This window comes from Poromitra crassiceps, assembly GCF_964638095.1.
Source record: "Poromitra crassiceps genome assembly, chromosome: 15".
In the NCBI taxonomy this organism is placed as follows: domain Eukaryota; kingdom Metazoa; phylum Chordata; class Actinopteri; order Beryciformes; family Melamphaidae; genus Poromitra; species Poromitra crassiceps.
The window spans coordinates 29,848,512-29,865,227 of NC_139634.1; the positions used below are offsets into that span (position 1 = coordinate 29,848,512).

At 43.1% G+C, this 16,716-nt stretch overlaps 2 protein-coding genes across 2 annotated transcripts in view; both read left to right on the forward strand.

The window, feature by feature from the left end:
* tmtops3a (teleost multiple tissue opsin 3a) overlaps nucleotides 1–9,936 on the forward strand; it is a gene marked incomplete at both ends in the record, with an annotated part of 13,133 nt that extends 3,197 nt beyond the window's left edge. The window contains 3 exons of the mRNA XM_083651846.1: nucleotides 5,165–5,499; nucleotides 8,575–8,808; nucleotides 9,730–9,936. Of these exons, the coding sequence (XP_083507972.1) occupies nucleotides 5,165–5,499; nucleotides 8,575–8,808; nucleotides 9,730–9,936 (776 nt within the window). The remainder of the gene's footprint in view (nucleotides 1–5,164; nucleotides 5,500–8,574; nucleotides 8,809–9,729) is intronic.
* A 4,274-nt stretch (nucleotides 9,937–14,210) lies between these two features.
* cd40lg (CD40 ligand) lies at nucleotides 14,211–16,374 on the forward strand. The gene is made up of 4 exons (XM_083652467.1): nucleotides 14,211–14,437; nucleotides 15,260–15,287; nucleotides 15,399–15,494; nucleotides 15,599–16,374. Exons 1-4 carry the CDS (start codon nucleotides 14,258–14,260, stop codon nucleotides 15,961–15,963), a joined length of 669 nt encoding a protein of 222 aa, XP_083508593.1. The 5' UTR covers nucleotides 14,211–14,257; the 3' UTR covers nucleotides 15,964–16,374.
* Nucleotides 16,375–16,716: the final 342 nt, after the last annotated feature.

The following is a 16,716-nucleotide window of genomic DNA, read 5'->3' on the forward strand; positions in this document are numbered from 1 at the left end:
GCTCTGATCCTTTTTTATCAAAGTGCATCATGAAAAATCACTCCTCTCGTAACTGTTTTTGACTGTTTGGCAGATTTGTTCATTTAAGATTAAAGGAGGCACTAATGAGATTTAAATCTTAAGAGTGCAAGATTGAAACACGTGGGTGGCTATTTTTTGTAGTGGTGAGTGCAGCTAATTAGACCAGAGGCAACAGTGTGATTTATGTCACAAATGTATTTGCTGATACATTGTGCGCCTTTGGCAGCGACAAATCTGCCACTTAGGTCACTATAATGGGCAAAGATGCAGAACATGCTGCGGTATGGAACTTGTATCAATGCAAAGATTACGTGGCCAACTTGTAATGTGTTGGACAAGTCTTATCACCCTGGTTTCTTTTTCCATTGACTCCTGAAAGCCCACCCTCCCACAACACATATACACTTACATACACTCTTATACAGATATGAGTCTGTGGAGGCTTTTCGAGTGAAAGAGACGATACAAGAGCCTTGAACAAAACGGCTGTCAAATCATTTGTCATCTCATCGATTAGAATCATCTCAAGTGGAAGGTTCCTTATGAGTGACTCACTACACACATGCTGCCACTCGTTGGTCAGACAGAAATGGGTCAAATCCCAGCCAGTGTTGAGTCACACTCGCCAAGCCTGTCCCAACATATTTATAGCTATCTCATAATGAAACAAACCAACATAGCCTACAAATAGGCTAGACACACCATCTTAGCTGTCCATCGTGTTCGATGATGACACTTGCTCCGAGGGGGAGGAGGAGGATGGGGGGGGGGGGGGGGGGGGGGGGGGTGTTCAGCGACCCTGTCGCTGGTGCCACTTCTCATGGGCGTTGAGTCCGATCCTTGAGCCGCACACCCATCCGCAGATGGAGCAAGGGAACCCGGATGTCAGGGGGGTACCAGCCACCCTCTGGTGTCGCTGAATGCGCCTCTCGGATCGTCTGTCTTGGTTGGTTTGGTGTATTTGTGAGACTGCAGTGGCACAGGTAACCTGCCAGGCTGATTTGTCGAGTGCCACACACACACACACACACACACACACACACACACACACACACACACACACACACACACACACACACACACACACACACACACACACACACACACACACACACACACACACTCAGCCAATCTGTAGTTCTATTAAAAAATAAACATAAAATATTAAAGTACACAATACCATATCATTTTCTGCCTTTTTGCATCAGTCAATAGTCCTTTGCGAGCTGTTTGACCCGTCTGTGTTTTCAGATGACGGATTAAAAAAAATGCAAGAATGCAGAATGCAATGCAGCAACAAGAGGTGTTGGTTTTTCATTTTTCTTGTCTGGAAAAACTCTCGCTCTGCAATCACTGCTCTCTCCACATGCTCATATAACTAGAAGTGCACTCAGACAGCACAGATCTCTGCCAAGGCCAATATATACCAGTCTGCTATGATATGCACATTTTGTGAGTCGGATCAGAACCCTAACCCTGACCCAGCCACTCCCCCTACCCACCCCTCCAACCCTGACTCTCTACAACCTTCCTATCCCTAGCTATGCCCCCTTTTCCCAGGATCCAGACCCCTTTCCTTACCACGCCTCCTCCCAGCACCCATATCCACGTATTCACTCCCCTTACCCTAGCCTAGGTAAACCCAGCCCCCACGTGACCTGCTCTCTCAGTTCCCAGTACCCTAGTGACTGAGAGCAGGTCTGAGAGCAGGTCACGTGGGGGATGGGTTTACCCAGGCTACCCTTACCCACCCCTCGAACCCTGACTCTCTAGGACCTTTCTATCCCTAGCTGTGGCCCCCTTTTCCCTAGCTTAGTAGTTTTTCCGTAATTCTGCTAACAAACAAACAGACACACAAACAGACAGATGGGCAAGCGGCACAGAAACATAACTAACAGCCGAAAACAAGTTCACCGATTCTCTCTGGTTTTCTGGGAAATGTAGCTGATGCAGTTTGAGAGAAAGTGAGTAGATTACAACACCTAATCCTAATCACAAAATAACCTGTATCTGAAAGTGGATTTTCTTTCTCTTCAAGGTCTCTGCCTGTGGATCCAAATGTGTGTGATCCGCTGCCTGTCTCAATTAAAAACAAACAAACAGTAATAACCAGGATAATACACGTTCTCTATCACTCAAAAACAACAAGAACACATCCTATTGTATTCAGGTAAACCAGGAGTTCCTACAGTACAAGGAGACGCCAGCTTGTCTACTCTAGTCTACACTATCTAATTACTCCATTCATGGACATTATGTGCCTCCCCTCTGAGCTCTTTCAGGACTGACAACAGGCACACGGACACTTGGACTCAAGTGTGTGTGTGTGTGTGTGTGTGTGTGTGTGTGTGTGTGTGTGTGTGTGTGTGTGTGTGTGTGTGTGTGTGTGTGTGTGTGTGTGTGTGTGTGTGTGTGTGTGAGTGAGAGAGAGAGAGAGAGAGAGAGAGAGAGGGAGGGAAGTCATGTGGGTGCGTGGCAAAGGTTGGCAGGCCAAACAAGTTATGAATTTAGTGTTCTCAAGGGTCCCAGATTGTACTCAATTGAATGTTTGGATGAGGCGTTATTTTCTCCATGGAGATGTGGTCAATTAGAAGATTAACCCATTAGCTGGGGTTGATTGATGTTCTTGACTTCCAGTTGAGAAGTATGGTTTTCTTGGTGAGAGTCAAGGTGATAAGAAGGGGCCTGTGATGATGTTTGACAGAAATGTTGGTGGAAGTGAGAAAAGAAAATCTGTTTGTAAGGGATTACACTTTTTGTAATCTGATTGTGTAATCCCGTTACATGTACTCTGTTATTCCCCAAGCCTGCATGTGACCAAATACTTTATTAATTTAACCTTTACTTAATCAGGAAGTCCACTTGAGATGCTGAATCTCTTTTCCCCAAGACAGGAAACCTTAACCTCCTCTGTCTTCTGCATTTGCGTACATAACTGTCTTGTACTAAGCCTTAATCAGGAGGGCAATGGCCCCCTCTCAGATCGCAGTGACTCATCTCCATCTCGAAGGACCTTATATAAACCTGGCAGTCACACACACAAGTCATTGCTAATCAAGGCGTGTTTGGGTCACTGTGCCACCCTATGAATGAATCACCTATATGTATTTCCCCAAGACAGGAAACCTTAACCTCCTCTGTCTTCTCAATCAAATTCTGCAATGGACCTAAATGCATTCATTTGAATTATATTCTCTTATTATAGTCCTCTCTTCAAGGCCGGCCTGTCAGTCATGGACAGAGAAAGAGAGCATTGCTCCCCTGTATAAATAAAAGCTAAATAAAAAATAAAAATAAATAAATCAATTTTTAAAGTGTAAAACCTACAGCTTTCTGTTTTACTGGCTTATCACGGAACCCAAGGACATGCATGCATAGTGAGGCAAACGAGGGATGAATGAATGACTTTATTTGACATAATAATAAATCAAATACACAGATGCATACAGCATTAAAATACATCAGAATAGCGCAAGAAAGTCCTGACTGAGACCCAAGATAAGGCAGGCAGAGCAGCCTGCAGGCAGACAGAGCAAAGGAGGGACATGCACAGTGTGCTACTCCTACCTGACAACCAGAGTCCATCACTCACCCAAACTATTATCCATATAGCAATATAAAAATAATAAAAATACATAATAGTACATAAAAACACAATCTTAAATCAGTCCGGACTCCAGGCTCTAGGCTACACTACACTTGCTCAGCAACCTTTTTTTTTTCAGTTGCTTTTTGAACCCTTTCAAGGACTGGGCAGATTTTATTACATTGGGAATCTTGTTCCATTCCTCCCCCCGCTATAGAGATATGTGCTTCTTCCTGCTTTGCTTTTCAGATTAGGTAGTTTCAGATTAGCTACACTAGCCCTCGTATTCAAGCTATGCGAGTCCCGGACATACAGAAAATAATTAAAAAAATACTTAGGACACAAACCTTGTGGAATCCTGTAGACCATGGTCAGTTTTAACTGTTGAAATCCACAGGGAGCCAGTTTAGCTCTTTGAAGTGGACTGGGCTGGTGTGTGTTCTTGTACTCAGTTTAAGGATGACCCTCATCAGTTTATTCTGCGCTGTCTGCAGCCTCTCTCTAGTGGTTGAAGGGATGGAAGTTGACTAGAGGCCAAAGGCCTTGTTGAACAGGTCTGTTTTCAGGCTTTTCTTAAAGTGTCCAACGCTCTGCCGGGAGAGAGTTCCAGAGAGGGGGGCCGCCACACTGAAGGCTCTGTACGTCAAAGGTTCACAGGCGGGTGTGGGTGATGGAGAGCAGACCCGTATCTGAGGACCTCAGATTCCAGGTTGAGGTGTAGGGGTAGTGGAGGAGGTCAGATAGGTACTGGGGTGCAAGTGCATGAAATTAAAAAAGGAGGATTTTGTAGGTGATGCGGGACTTGGATGGATGGATGAAGGTGAGGTGCGGGTAAGAACCCTGGCAGCTGAGTTCTGCACATACTGGAGCCTATCTGAAGCCTTTGCTGGATACCCCGAACAGGACTCCATTGCAATAATCCAGACATGGATGAGGGTCTCTGCCACAGAGTCTGAGAGTGATGGCCGGAGTCTGGAAAGGTTTTTGAGGTGGTAGAGTAGAAGGCAGATTTGTTGGTGGATTTGATGTGTGACTGGAAGGAGAGGGCGGAGTCCTGAATAGACCCTTTTCACAGCATCCATTTTATCTCTCAAAGGCGGGTGCAACCAAAACACTAATGCGGGCCCCTTCACTGGAACACCTAAATGGAATCGAAATTGGAAACCTGGTTGATAGCAGAAGAAAATGCATTTAAACCATCAAGAGTAAATGTCAGGTTTTGGTATCAGTCCATCAGAGAGAGCAAGCGCTTCTTTGTAGACCCATCGTTTTGCATTGGCGTTCAAATCAATCATACAGGGAGAAATCCCTGTTGATGAGACTTAGTTAACAATTTGTCCACCAACAGTAACCTCAATATAGCAGAATGTAATGCACAATGCATCTTCTATTCAGGGCCCCACTTTCACTTTTTCTCAACTGGAGAAAAAGTGCACCTACACATACTGTATAAGTATCATCACCACCTCCACATAACTATCAGCTGAAAGCAACACGTTCACCTCCGTTCTCTAGTATCTAACCGTCTCTCTCTGTCTTCCCCTCTCCTGCGTTAAGGGATTGTGTCCCTGGTGTCCCTGTCTGTTCTCTCCTACGAGCGCCACACGACCGTGCTGCGGCTGCGCTCCACCAAGGTGGACGTCTCAGACTTCAGGAAGGCCTGGCTGTGCGTGGGCGGCTCCTGGCTCTACTCGCTGGTGTGGACCTTGCCACCCTTCCTGGGTTGGAGCAGCTATGGCCCCGAGGGTGCCGGTACCTCCTGCTCCGTCCAGTGGCACCTGCGCTCGCCCAACAGCATCTCTTACATCCTGTGTCTCTTCATCTTTTGCCTGCTGCTGCCCCTCCTGCTCATGGTCTACTCTTACAGCCGGATCCTGGTTGCCATCAGGGGGGTGAGTTCATCATGATCATCTACACCAGGGGTGCCCAATACGTCGATTGGTAGTGTGGTAGATCGCATGGCATTGAGGAAGAATTTTTTTTTTTTTTTTTTTTTTTCCTCACTGTTTTTCCACTGTTTCCACTGTTTTTCCACTGTTTTTCCACTGTTTCCACTGTTTTTCCACTGTTCCACTGTTTTCCACTGTATACTCAGTGTATATATATATATAAATAAATATGTTTGGTAGATCACTTTGACTTGGTCATTTTAAAAGTAGCTCCCAAGCTGAAAAAGTGTGGGCACCCCTGATCTACACTAAAAAGCACACAGGAGAGTAAGTGAATAACACTCAGCAGCTGGGAGTCAAAGTAGGTTTGAATAAAGGTCTTGAGTCTGAATTTAAATTATTGAATTGAATTAGAAGTGTGCATTGTGGTTATGCACTCTTATTCTAATTAATTGTTTATTCTGTACATGAAGCATTGCCTGTGTAGAGCAGTAGAAAGTACTTACCGCAACAGGTGAATATTACTAGTTTTCAAAACCTTTCACAGTAAATCTGTACTGGATGGTATAATGTCTATACTGAGACATTATACCTTCTGATGGACAAAAGTCTTTCTTTAGTGCAGGGGCTTTTTCAGTCAGTGCTGGTCCTTCCCCAATACCTCTATTGATTACATAGAAATTAGTGTGAATGGTGCATTGGAGAGGACTATCTCTATGTCTATTGTATTTGACATGGCAGGATGCATTGTATCATTCACATCCTTTGTTCAATAAAAATGTCCCTGACAATCCACCATGGAAACATGATGTGCAAAGTTAAATGAAAAATAAAGAAGGTAAGGCTAACATGGATAGAGCCATCATTCCCCCCAGATGCATTTGCACACATAACTGTCTTGTACTAAGCCTTAATATCTCTGTTTAAGTGGGCCCCTTGGTGGTTGTAGAGATGACAGGGCGGTGATCTTGCGACAGCGGATCGTGGCTCGGGCTGAGCGATATGATTAACATTCACGCATATATTTTCCAGGCTATTTTAAGGAGCTTCTAGCAAGGCAATCATGGAAGCCACGTCTCCGTATTTACCCACAATCCATTTCTCCGGTGGGAGCGTGGAATGGGGACAGCATCTTCGGGTGGTCGGGGTCCGTGCCAGGCGGCGCTCAGGAGGGCAATGGCCCCCTCTCAGATCGCAGTGACTCATCTCCATCTCGAAGGACCTTATATAAACCTGGCAGTCACACACACAAGTCATTGCTAATCAAGGCGTTTTTGGGTCACTGTGTCACCCTATGAATGAATCACCTATATGTATTTTTAGATAGTGGAAGCGGACCGTTACTATTGGATACCGCTATTATGTAAGCGCCTCCATTTATTTTTTTAAACTCTGCTGCGCTCCTGAGAGAGTGGGAGCAGCGAGCGGCTCTGCAGACTTGATTACTACAGTGGTGAATGTAATCAATCAGATTAGATTAACCAATCCAACCAGATTAACCAATCAGCCATCCAATCGGGAGCTCCGCCATAGGCTTATCTTCTTAGAAACTGAGCAATCAGTGTGTGTGGAGTCTTAAAGTGACACGAAGCCACAAGGAGAGATGCCATTCATGCTTGGATTATTTTTCTCCTTCTCCTCTCTGACAAGCAACTAATTGAAATTCCGGTCACAATGTCGTCTACGAAGCTTCTCCAATGGTCTCTCTCTCTCTCTCTCACTCACACACACACCCGTTTTTAAGTCAAACAGCCGAAAAATATGATGGGGATGCAATTCCTGGCAGGGATGCAGAATTCGGTATAACACCGGCACCGACACCGATGTGCCCCTCCTAACTCCGGGCTCCACACCCGACGTTGGAAAGGCTGGCCTTCCTAACCCCTGGGGGCCCCGACCCGTATCCAAACCCTAACCCCAACCTCAGTGGCTTTCTTGCCTAACCCCAACCGTCAGGGCTGGATGCCATCTGCAATGATGGCGCCGATGGGGCGTGGCTTATAGTCAGACGTAGGACGTGATGGCAAAAAGAACCTGTTGCAACAAAAAAGATATAGCAGAAAGAAAAAAAACATAGTCATCAACTAGGACGAGTTAAGATCCTTCTCTGATGTTGGGTAACGTCCAAACACAGGTTCAGTCAAGCCATATGGAAATTAATTAATTGATGATTGAGCGTTACCAGAATAGTACCAAGTTGTGGATTAAAGAGACAGAACAAAGGATGTTTCCTACACTGCCTGTAGTATGAAGTCTAACTGTGTGTGTAAGAGGTGTGCAGTCATTTGACAGAAAGGGCAGGGCTTTCTGCTCCTCTCATTATTCATAATTGGCTTCCTTCACTAGCTGCCCACTTGAGGCACCATGATGGGCATCGGAGGGGGTCATTACACAAGCCAACCACAGCAGAGTGAAATCAATAGGGAGGAGGCGGGAATCATGACAGACGAGATACCACTGTAACAACATGGCCTATGATACATCTGAGCTAAATTTAGCCCACAGCCACAGCACCTAATTATTCTGCTGCTCTCAGTCACAGCTAGGGGAAATCAACAGGAGAGATGTAGCCGTAGCTGTTGAACTGCTCAGTGGACTTTTAAGCATAATATAGTAGTATAGTTTTTTTTGTATGTTACCCTAGGTCTTCTAGTTTCATATGATACCAGGCTCTTCATGTTAGCTTTAAAAATTAGCCCGCTACAGCCTCTGAAAGACAGTGATGTCAGCCGCGGATGCAGGGGCCCGGGCACACTCAGGATTTTTGCGATGGCAACTGGGGTGGCCAATCAGATTTCAGGGTGTGGCCAGGGCCACCCCTGGCCACACATTTATCTATCTATCTATCTATCTATCTATCTATCTATCTATCTATCTATCTTATCTATCTATCTATCTATCTATCTATCTATCTATCTATCTATCTATCTATCTATCTATCTATTTATCTATCTATGTATCTATCTATCAATCAATCAATCAATCAATCAATCAATCAATCAATCAATCAATCAATCAATCAATCAATCAATCAATCAATCAATCAATCAATCAATCACTCCTCTTCCCTGTGTCCAGGTGGGAAAGATCAATCTGCTGGCAGCTCAGCGGCGAGAGCAGCACATCCTGTTGATGGTGGTATCCATGGTGTCCTGCTACCTGCTGTGCTGGATGCCCTACGGTGTCACCGCCCTGCTGGCCACCTTCGGCAGGTCAGGTCTGGTCACCCCGATGCTGAGCGTGGTGCCCTCTGTCCTGGCCAAGTTCAGCACTGTTGTCAACCCAGTCATCTACATGTTCTTCAACAACCAGGTGAGGCCCATCAGGGTGAGGGAGGTTGCAACTTTCTACTGTTATGGATTTGAAGTCTAATCCCTAAAATATCTTATGTCACATCTGTTGGTTGTTTAAATTATCCCCATCCATAAAGCAGAGAGGGGAAGGGACAGTGTTTACTTGCCCAGGCAAGAACACAATGGCTTCTGTGACATTAAGCACAGATCCTCAGTAATTACACTGCCCCATCAGTTCCCCCCTTATCACTGTTCTCCAGATGCCCCATGCAACACACTGGGTGGCATATTGGCAACCACAAGAGCTCTGCTGAGTAAGGCTTATAGCTCTCTTTCCAGCTTACAGCTGCACTTGTGCCAGCGCTACTCCATTCTAGACTTGAGTCCACTTTTCTGTGGCCTCGGACTTGTCTTGGTCTCTGACACTATTGGATGTGTTCCATTTTTTTATTTTTTTATTATTATTATAATTATAATTATAATTATTATTATCATATTGTTGTTTTTATTATTACCTTTATTATTATTATTATTATTATTATTATTATTATTATTATTATTATTATTATAGTTGCTGATATTATTATTGTTTTTATTATTATTATTTTGCCTGAGTTGACTTTTTCTCAGCATAATCTCTCAGCCAGAGAAAATGAGGAAGGGCCTTAATTAATTCATGTTTATTTATTATTTCCATTTTGGAATTGAATAGGACTCGATTTGTTCAAGGCTCGGTCTTGACTTGGTCCCGACCCCTTTTGGACTTGGTCTTGACTCAAACTCAACTGGACCTGGTATTGGACTTGACTCAATTATGTTGGTCTCGACTATACAGCTCTGACTTGGACTACTGTATAAGACTTTTGAACTCGTACTTTATATACTGTAAAAGGCATTGCTTAAGTTGAAGGGTATACTGATTTGTCCTACTTCTCTACAGTTTTATAGATGCTTTGTGGCCTTTCTTAAGTGCAGCCGCGAGCCCCACGCTGTTCATAGCACCCAGCAGAGCAGCAGAGAGGAGCACCCTACTCCACGGACACAGTGCTCTCACCTTGTCCCCGTCCACAGAAGCCCCTGCAACACGCCCCTCTGTGGTCCGCAGAAGGGCCGCACGCTGTCCCTCGTTGTCCACTACACTCCATAAGGACAGAAGGGCCGCACACTGTCCCTCGTTGTCCACACTCCCTCGACCCTGACCGTCAGAAACCATTTAATATTTCTACTATGGGCCGGTAACCTGATGCGGGCAGATGGTTTGTTGTTGGTTTGTTTGTTTGCATGGGGAGTGATGATTGAGAACAGAATGGCTGGTTATTAACTTTACATTATGTTTATTTGAATATGTTTATTGCTCTGTCAGGTCACCCGCACGGGTGTCCTTTACACACCCTGATGGTTCAGCCCAATCGCACATAAAATGGCATAGCTGTGGCAGAACACAGAACTTGAAACAGACATTGCCCACATACTCAATCTTATAAATATAGTAGGCATCTCGCAGGCCCTGCGCCTCGCATACGCATACGCTAATAGGGCCTTGCATGCCCTATTAGCTATTGGCTACAGTGACGATTTCAGCTAAAAACGGTGCAAATGATGTCTTGTCATCATTTGCACCATCATCATGTCAAATGATGCTGCCCCCAGCCCTCTGTTTGAAAGTTGGTCCCCATGCAGTTCAATTGTTTAGGAGAATGTTGCCCCATCAAATTAAAATGTGGGTTTTAAATGTCAGTTCAGATTGACATTCTAATGTATTTCTATATCCACCCATTTATTAAATGGAAATAAACTGAGTCACTGAAGGCAAAACGAATAATAATTTCGATAATTAACCCATTTAATTTTGAATTTTTCCCAGACATGAAAATCTGAATCATGTGTCATTAGTAACCTTTTGAAATAATCAATCATCACTTTTTGAAATCTTCATGGAAAAGTTGGTGAAAAGTGTGTTTTATGGTCGGTCACAATTGTGACCAGTGGGATAACACAGTGCATCTAATGTGTATATTGAATTAACATATTTATCCTATGCAGTCATCACAATTGTTATATTCCCAGCCTAACACATTAGAGGTGGGGCCTTTGTATTGGAGGGTGGGGCTTCTGTGCTGGAGGGTGGAGGGTAGAATGAAAAAGAACTGTGTAATGTGGAGAAGGTCACAGTGTGAACACCCGGAGGGATTTCCCCAGGAGATTTCAGATATGTTTCATCTGCATTATGTTCATGATAAAAAGAAAATCAAAGGTTCGAGAATTAAAATAGTTTCCATTTATCTTTTCAACAAGCAACACCACATGAAAAGAAAAGTCGGTTTCAGTCATAGAAAAAACTGGCGTCACCCTCCACACCAGAAGGTGCTCAGTAGTATAGGGAACATGCGGAATGTCTGTCTAACACTGCGATCATGGGAAAGGTGTCTCTGATACATTAGAATAGAAAACACCTCATGGCACTTTATTATTGCAGTAATGCGTTTTCGAATGTTCACAATGTGGAGAGACCTGAAGGTTAAATTCATCAGAGAAGTAAAATTGTAATTTATAAACACATTCTAATCTACTAGAGATAGATCCTCTCTCAGACAGTGCATTACTCGTTAAAATAGTGTGTGTGTGTGTGTGTGTGTGTGTGTGTGTGTGTGTGTGTGTGTGTGTGTGCGTGCGTGCGTGCGTGCGTGCGTGCGTGCGTGCGTGCGTGTGTGTTCTCCTGCCAGAGAATTCTCCTGCCAGAGAATAGATTGAACCACTAGGGGAAGTGATGAGCCATTAAAAAACATGCTCACATGAGAAGTGCCAATAGTTGTTGCATAGTTGTTGTATGGTTGATTAATATTGTCTTATGCCACTTTCTAGTCTGCATGTGTATCAGTTAGACTATTGTAGTAGCTTTGCTTTTCAGATATTTTAGAAGAAAAAGAAAAAATAACTTCTTCTATAAGAGATAAACCATTTTCTGTGGATTATCTGCTTTCAGCAATGAAAAGATTGATTCAACATTGCATTCAGTCTATGTAGTCATTGTCTTAACAGCTGTTTTCTTAGTTTTGAATGGTGCATTAATATGGGTTTCTTTTTAAAAGCAGCACACATGAAGACTTCCCAGAGATGAATTGCAATTTGCATTAGATGTAATCCATGGACTTTTTTCTGTTCATTTTGACAATAAACAATGATTGTTCTAATTTGTTTGTGAAATTTATTTGTGTTTTGTGTAGACCGCAGCACTACAGAACAATTCTTAGTAGTTGTTCTAGCTGAAACATCTATACAACATGAAAATGTTAAAAACAATGCAATACAGTTGTATTACTGTAATAAAATTAATGTTACTATCTCCATAGGACTATAGAAATCATTGGGGAGTATTTTGAATAGCAATATAGCAATAGACTAGTCATTCTGTCTATCTCTCTCTCTCTATCAATCAATCTATCTATCACTCTCTCACGATCTATCTATATATCTATCTATCAGATAGATAGATAGTATCTAATCTTGGCTAAGGCTCTCACCACAGTTTACACATACAGGTAGCGTTCTCATGGAAATGGAAACATGTATGAACGGACTGTGACTGAGTGAACCAGCAGAAGTAGTTGACACTCTTTCTGCAACCACAGAAACCCACCGTAGCATAGCATAGCGTAGCATGCAAACTGCTGAGCTGTTTAATGTGTTTTGTGTGGCGACCACCTAGCGTATAAAACCTTTTCAAAGGAATCTATAGATGGTGTGGCTACAGTGGAAAATGAAAGGAGGCCAATTCCAAAGAATTTGCTACCACAACGAAACATTCAATTCAAATATACTGCGGTTGCCATAACATTTATTTTTATTTTTTATTTGACCTTTATTTAACCAGGTTAGTCTCATTGAGATTAAAAACCTCTTTTGCAAGAGAGATCTGGCCAAGAGGCAGCACAGGGTTACAGACATACAGTTACATAACATATCACCACAACATTTGCATATAAGCAACTAACAACCAAAGATTAAAAGAAAAGAAAAAAGTACAACATATTTCACATTGATAGGCATGATTCAATCTACTAACTATTGTTACCACTCACAAATCATGACACTTACAGACCTGCATTTCGTTAGCCTCCATGACTTTTAACATCACTTTAAAACTGTCTAATGAGACAAGCTCCTGTAGATTCAGTGTTTCTTGAAGCTCGTTCCAGGCCAGAGGGGCAGACAAATGGAAGGCCTTTTTGCCAAACTCAGTCCGAGCCTTTGGTACGGTCAGCAGGACTCTATGTTGAGAACGTAACTGATAAGTGCTGTTTTCCTGCAGGGTGATTAGCGAGCATACAGTATATAAGGTGGGAGCTGTCCAAGAATGGCCTTATAAATGAAAAAGAACCAGTGACTCAACCTGCGCAAGGTTAAGGAGGGCCATTCTACCTTCATATACAGAGAGCAACATACAGGCCTGTCGTGAACTGATCTGAACTGAATTGTCCAACTCTCTCAAGTTTCAAAGTTTACAACAGGGTTTCCTCATCTTTTACTCAAATTCCTGATATTGTTATTATTGTAAAAAGGTAAAACTACTATTGGGACTTTTGGCCACCAGTCAGCCTATTCAGCTGTCACTGGCTATACCAGACACCTGAAGAATGAATTGCTATTTTTGCACTTAACATTTATGGCCATTGGCCTGACAGTGAACATCATGCTGTAAATGTTGGGATCACAGAAATTTCTCAACTTTATTATGGTGTCAACTGCCCAAAAGAAAGGTTAGAAACCTTTATCTTACGGTGTATCTTTCTTACAGCTGTTAATTAAATCAGTTACTACAAGTCTTTAACTGTCAGGTGTTTGAATGAATAGGTACAGTGCCGTAAATGTGTGATATATCTATATCTATATGTGTAATATATCTATATCTAGCATCTGGTATGTTTTAAAATCATACCGAGAAGGTTTTCTTCTTCTTCTTTTGCAGCTGTTGTAGATATCATTTTTGACCTTTGCCCCTTGCCCCCAACACTGCCCATTTTGCTTGCACAGTGTGACACTACTGTACAATTAGCACACACTACACTCCAGGTAGTCTTTTTCAATTTTGTCAATTTTAAATACTTCAAAATCAGCTGCAATTATTGCAAAGTACATGTGAAGTGGATCTTAACTACCCAAAAATCAGAATTACTGCCTTGTTAACAATACAAGAGTGGATGGGGTGGTGTGGCATCGAGGGATGCAGATCTGGTATGGAGCAAGTGAGAATGTTAGAAGGCGTTATCACACATGCAACAGACACACATAGATACAAACACACACACACATAACACACGCTCACAAAAGGTCACATACACGGAGTTTAGAACTTCCAGGAAGTGGCTATAGAGTAAAAACGCGCTCGCTGGAGAGAGCAGTCTTTCAGAAGTGCAAGGGGTGCTGCAGATGCCAGGCCTCTCTAGGTGTCAGTGTGCCTGTTCTCCACCATGATCAACACCTACCAGACCAGCCTGCCTCCACCGATCCCCCCGCGCCTCAGCAGGTCCGAGGCCCTGTCATCACCCAGCAGCAAGTCTCCCGTCGTCAGGTTTCTGGTGGGGCTGGTGTCGCTGCAACTGTTGCTCTCTTTTGGAGGATTCATCTATCTGTACCACATTAGCAGAACGGTAATAATATCTACTTATCTAATCCAAGGTCAAACTCATACGTATACTGATAACTGGACGTACCATGTGTGCTATTTAAGGTGGAGGTATTCTTAATATGAGTTCAAATACTAGATTTGTCAGTTTTATGAGTGATGACCAGAAGAAAAGCAGGCGTTACATTTAAGTAGTTCTAAAATTGAGCTGGCCATTTCATTCTAATAAAATGATATAAAAGTAATTGTATTCAGCAGGTGCATGGGTTTAATTTTTGGAGAAGTAACCTAAAGGCATCAAATACATACAAATACATAGCCTATATTCAATTGTTCTTGTGGTTCCCATCGAATATTTATGTGGCAATGAAGTCAGTGAATGTATGCGTCAACCACAGGAAATGCTCTTGAACTAATTATATGAGGTGTGATATAGAGTTGAGTGTATTTATCTTACAGGATATGCAATTACTGTAAGGTGATTTCAGGATTCAACATATTTTAAGAGCCAATTTGAATTAGTGCAAGTATGCAGCGCTGCGGTCACATCAATAGTAGAAGATGAAGCAATACAGAAAATCTCAAATTATAAAGTATTTTAAAGTGACATACAATGTGTGTGTGTGGAGGGGGGGGGGGGGGGTAGGATAGCGTCCATGGGATAATGTCCATGGTAACCCCAGTTGTTAGAGAGCCGGTTGTGCTCAGGGCAGGGACAGTCCTGATTTGTGGTGGCTTTCGGGTCTCATTGATAGAACAGTTTGTGTATGTTGCATTGTATCTATGTAAGTATAAAACATATGCTGCCTGTTGCTGATATTCTACCATCTCAATCTTTCCCGTACAGGAGAAACTCCCCACAGCTGGAGGAAAAGGTTTGCATTTTGGCTACTTTTTGACAATACAACTTATTTTAATGGATGTTTCATACACTTTTACTTCCTCCTCAACACTGTCTCTGACCAGATGTGTGTTCTCTCCTCCAGCTGCTTATCGCTCATCAGAAGGAAATGCCCAAAAAGGCACGCCAATGGCTCACATGCTAGTCAAGCAGCCGCCGTCAAAGGAACCAACAGACAAACGTAAGAAACTATCAGAGTTTACAACTTTATAACAATAAGTAGTTGACATCTAAAATCTAATATCCATGAGTTCAAGTTAAACTCGCCCTCCCTCTCCCCAGCAGCAGGGTATCTCCAGTGGAACATGGACCACTCGGTTCTTAGGAACATCAACTACTACAACGCCAGCTGGGTGACTGTGCTGGAGCCTGGCGACTACTACGTCTACACCAGGGTGACCTTCTCCAGGGGGCATCCCAAGCTCCCGCTGGCCTGCAAGGTGAAGATGAGGCCCAGTGAGACGAGCAAGGAGAAAGACGTGATGAACGCTTACTGCAGCCTGCAGGGCGACGGCACCAGCCTGTGCACGGCCACCCAGGCAGAGGTGATCACACTGGAGCCAAGGAGCCAGCTCAGTGTCTGGGTACAAGACCTCTCGCTGGTCCACTATCAGGAACAAGCCACAACCTTTGGAATGTACAAGTTGTAGGACTCTTAGGGGTATCATAGTGGGAGGGGGATGACTACCCAGGGGCCCAATGCAGGGAGGGCTCTTATTTGTAAGTTAAAAAAAGAAGGAAAAAAAGTCAGTGAGAGACATTGGATGAAGAGAGGAAGGGGGCCCACAGAAACTGCTTATGTATAGGGCCCAGAATTTTGTGCTACACCCCTGCTTATAATATCACATGGATGGACGTACTGTATGCCCGAAAGACCGTTCACCATGGCAGAGAGGATGGACTGGATTTAAAGCCACTCAGAACACTTTGAAATAGGACGAAACCACCTGTTGAATGGATTTGATCTATAACCAAATTGATGGTTTTGGATCTTTTTCATGGATCTCAGAGAAAACCGGCACATGCTTGAACTATAATTTATTACGCCAGCTTTTTTTTAAATGTTATTGTCACTTCTGTGCTAGTATTTTGATTGGTTGTATTTATTGATGTAAATGGGGTTGTTTGGTCAGTAAAATGAAAATGTCATATTTCATCATTTTCTCCTTAGTTTGTCTCCCTCATTTGAGGAGTTAGAGATAGGACAAAGACAGATCCAGACAGAGACACCCACACCCACACCAGACCCTATCATCCAGATTAAAGCACTACACATTTTGGATGACATCAAAATTGGGTTAGGAAAAAAAAGGTTAATGACAGTTTTTCTAGATATTTCTGTAGATATTTCCATTGAAAGTCACTTATCTATGGGCCAAAAGTAGTTTTCCATTTCCAGAAAC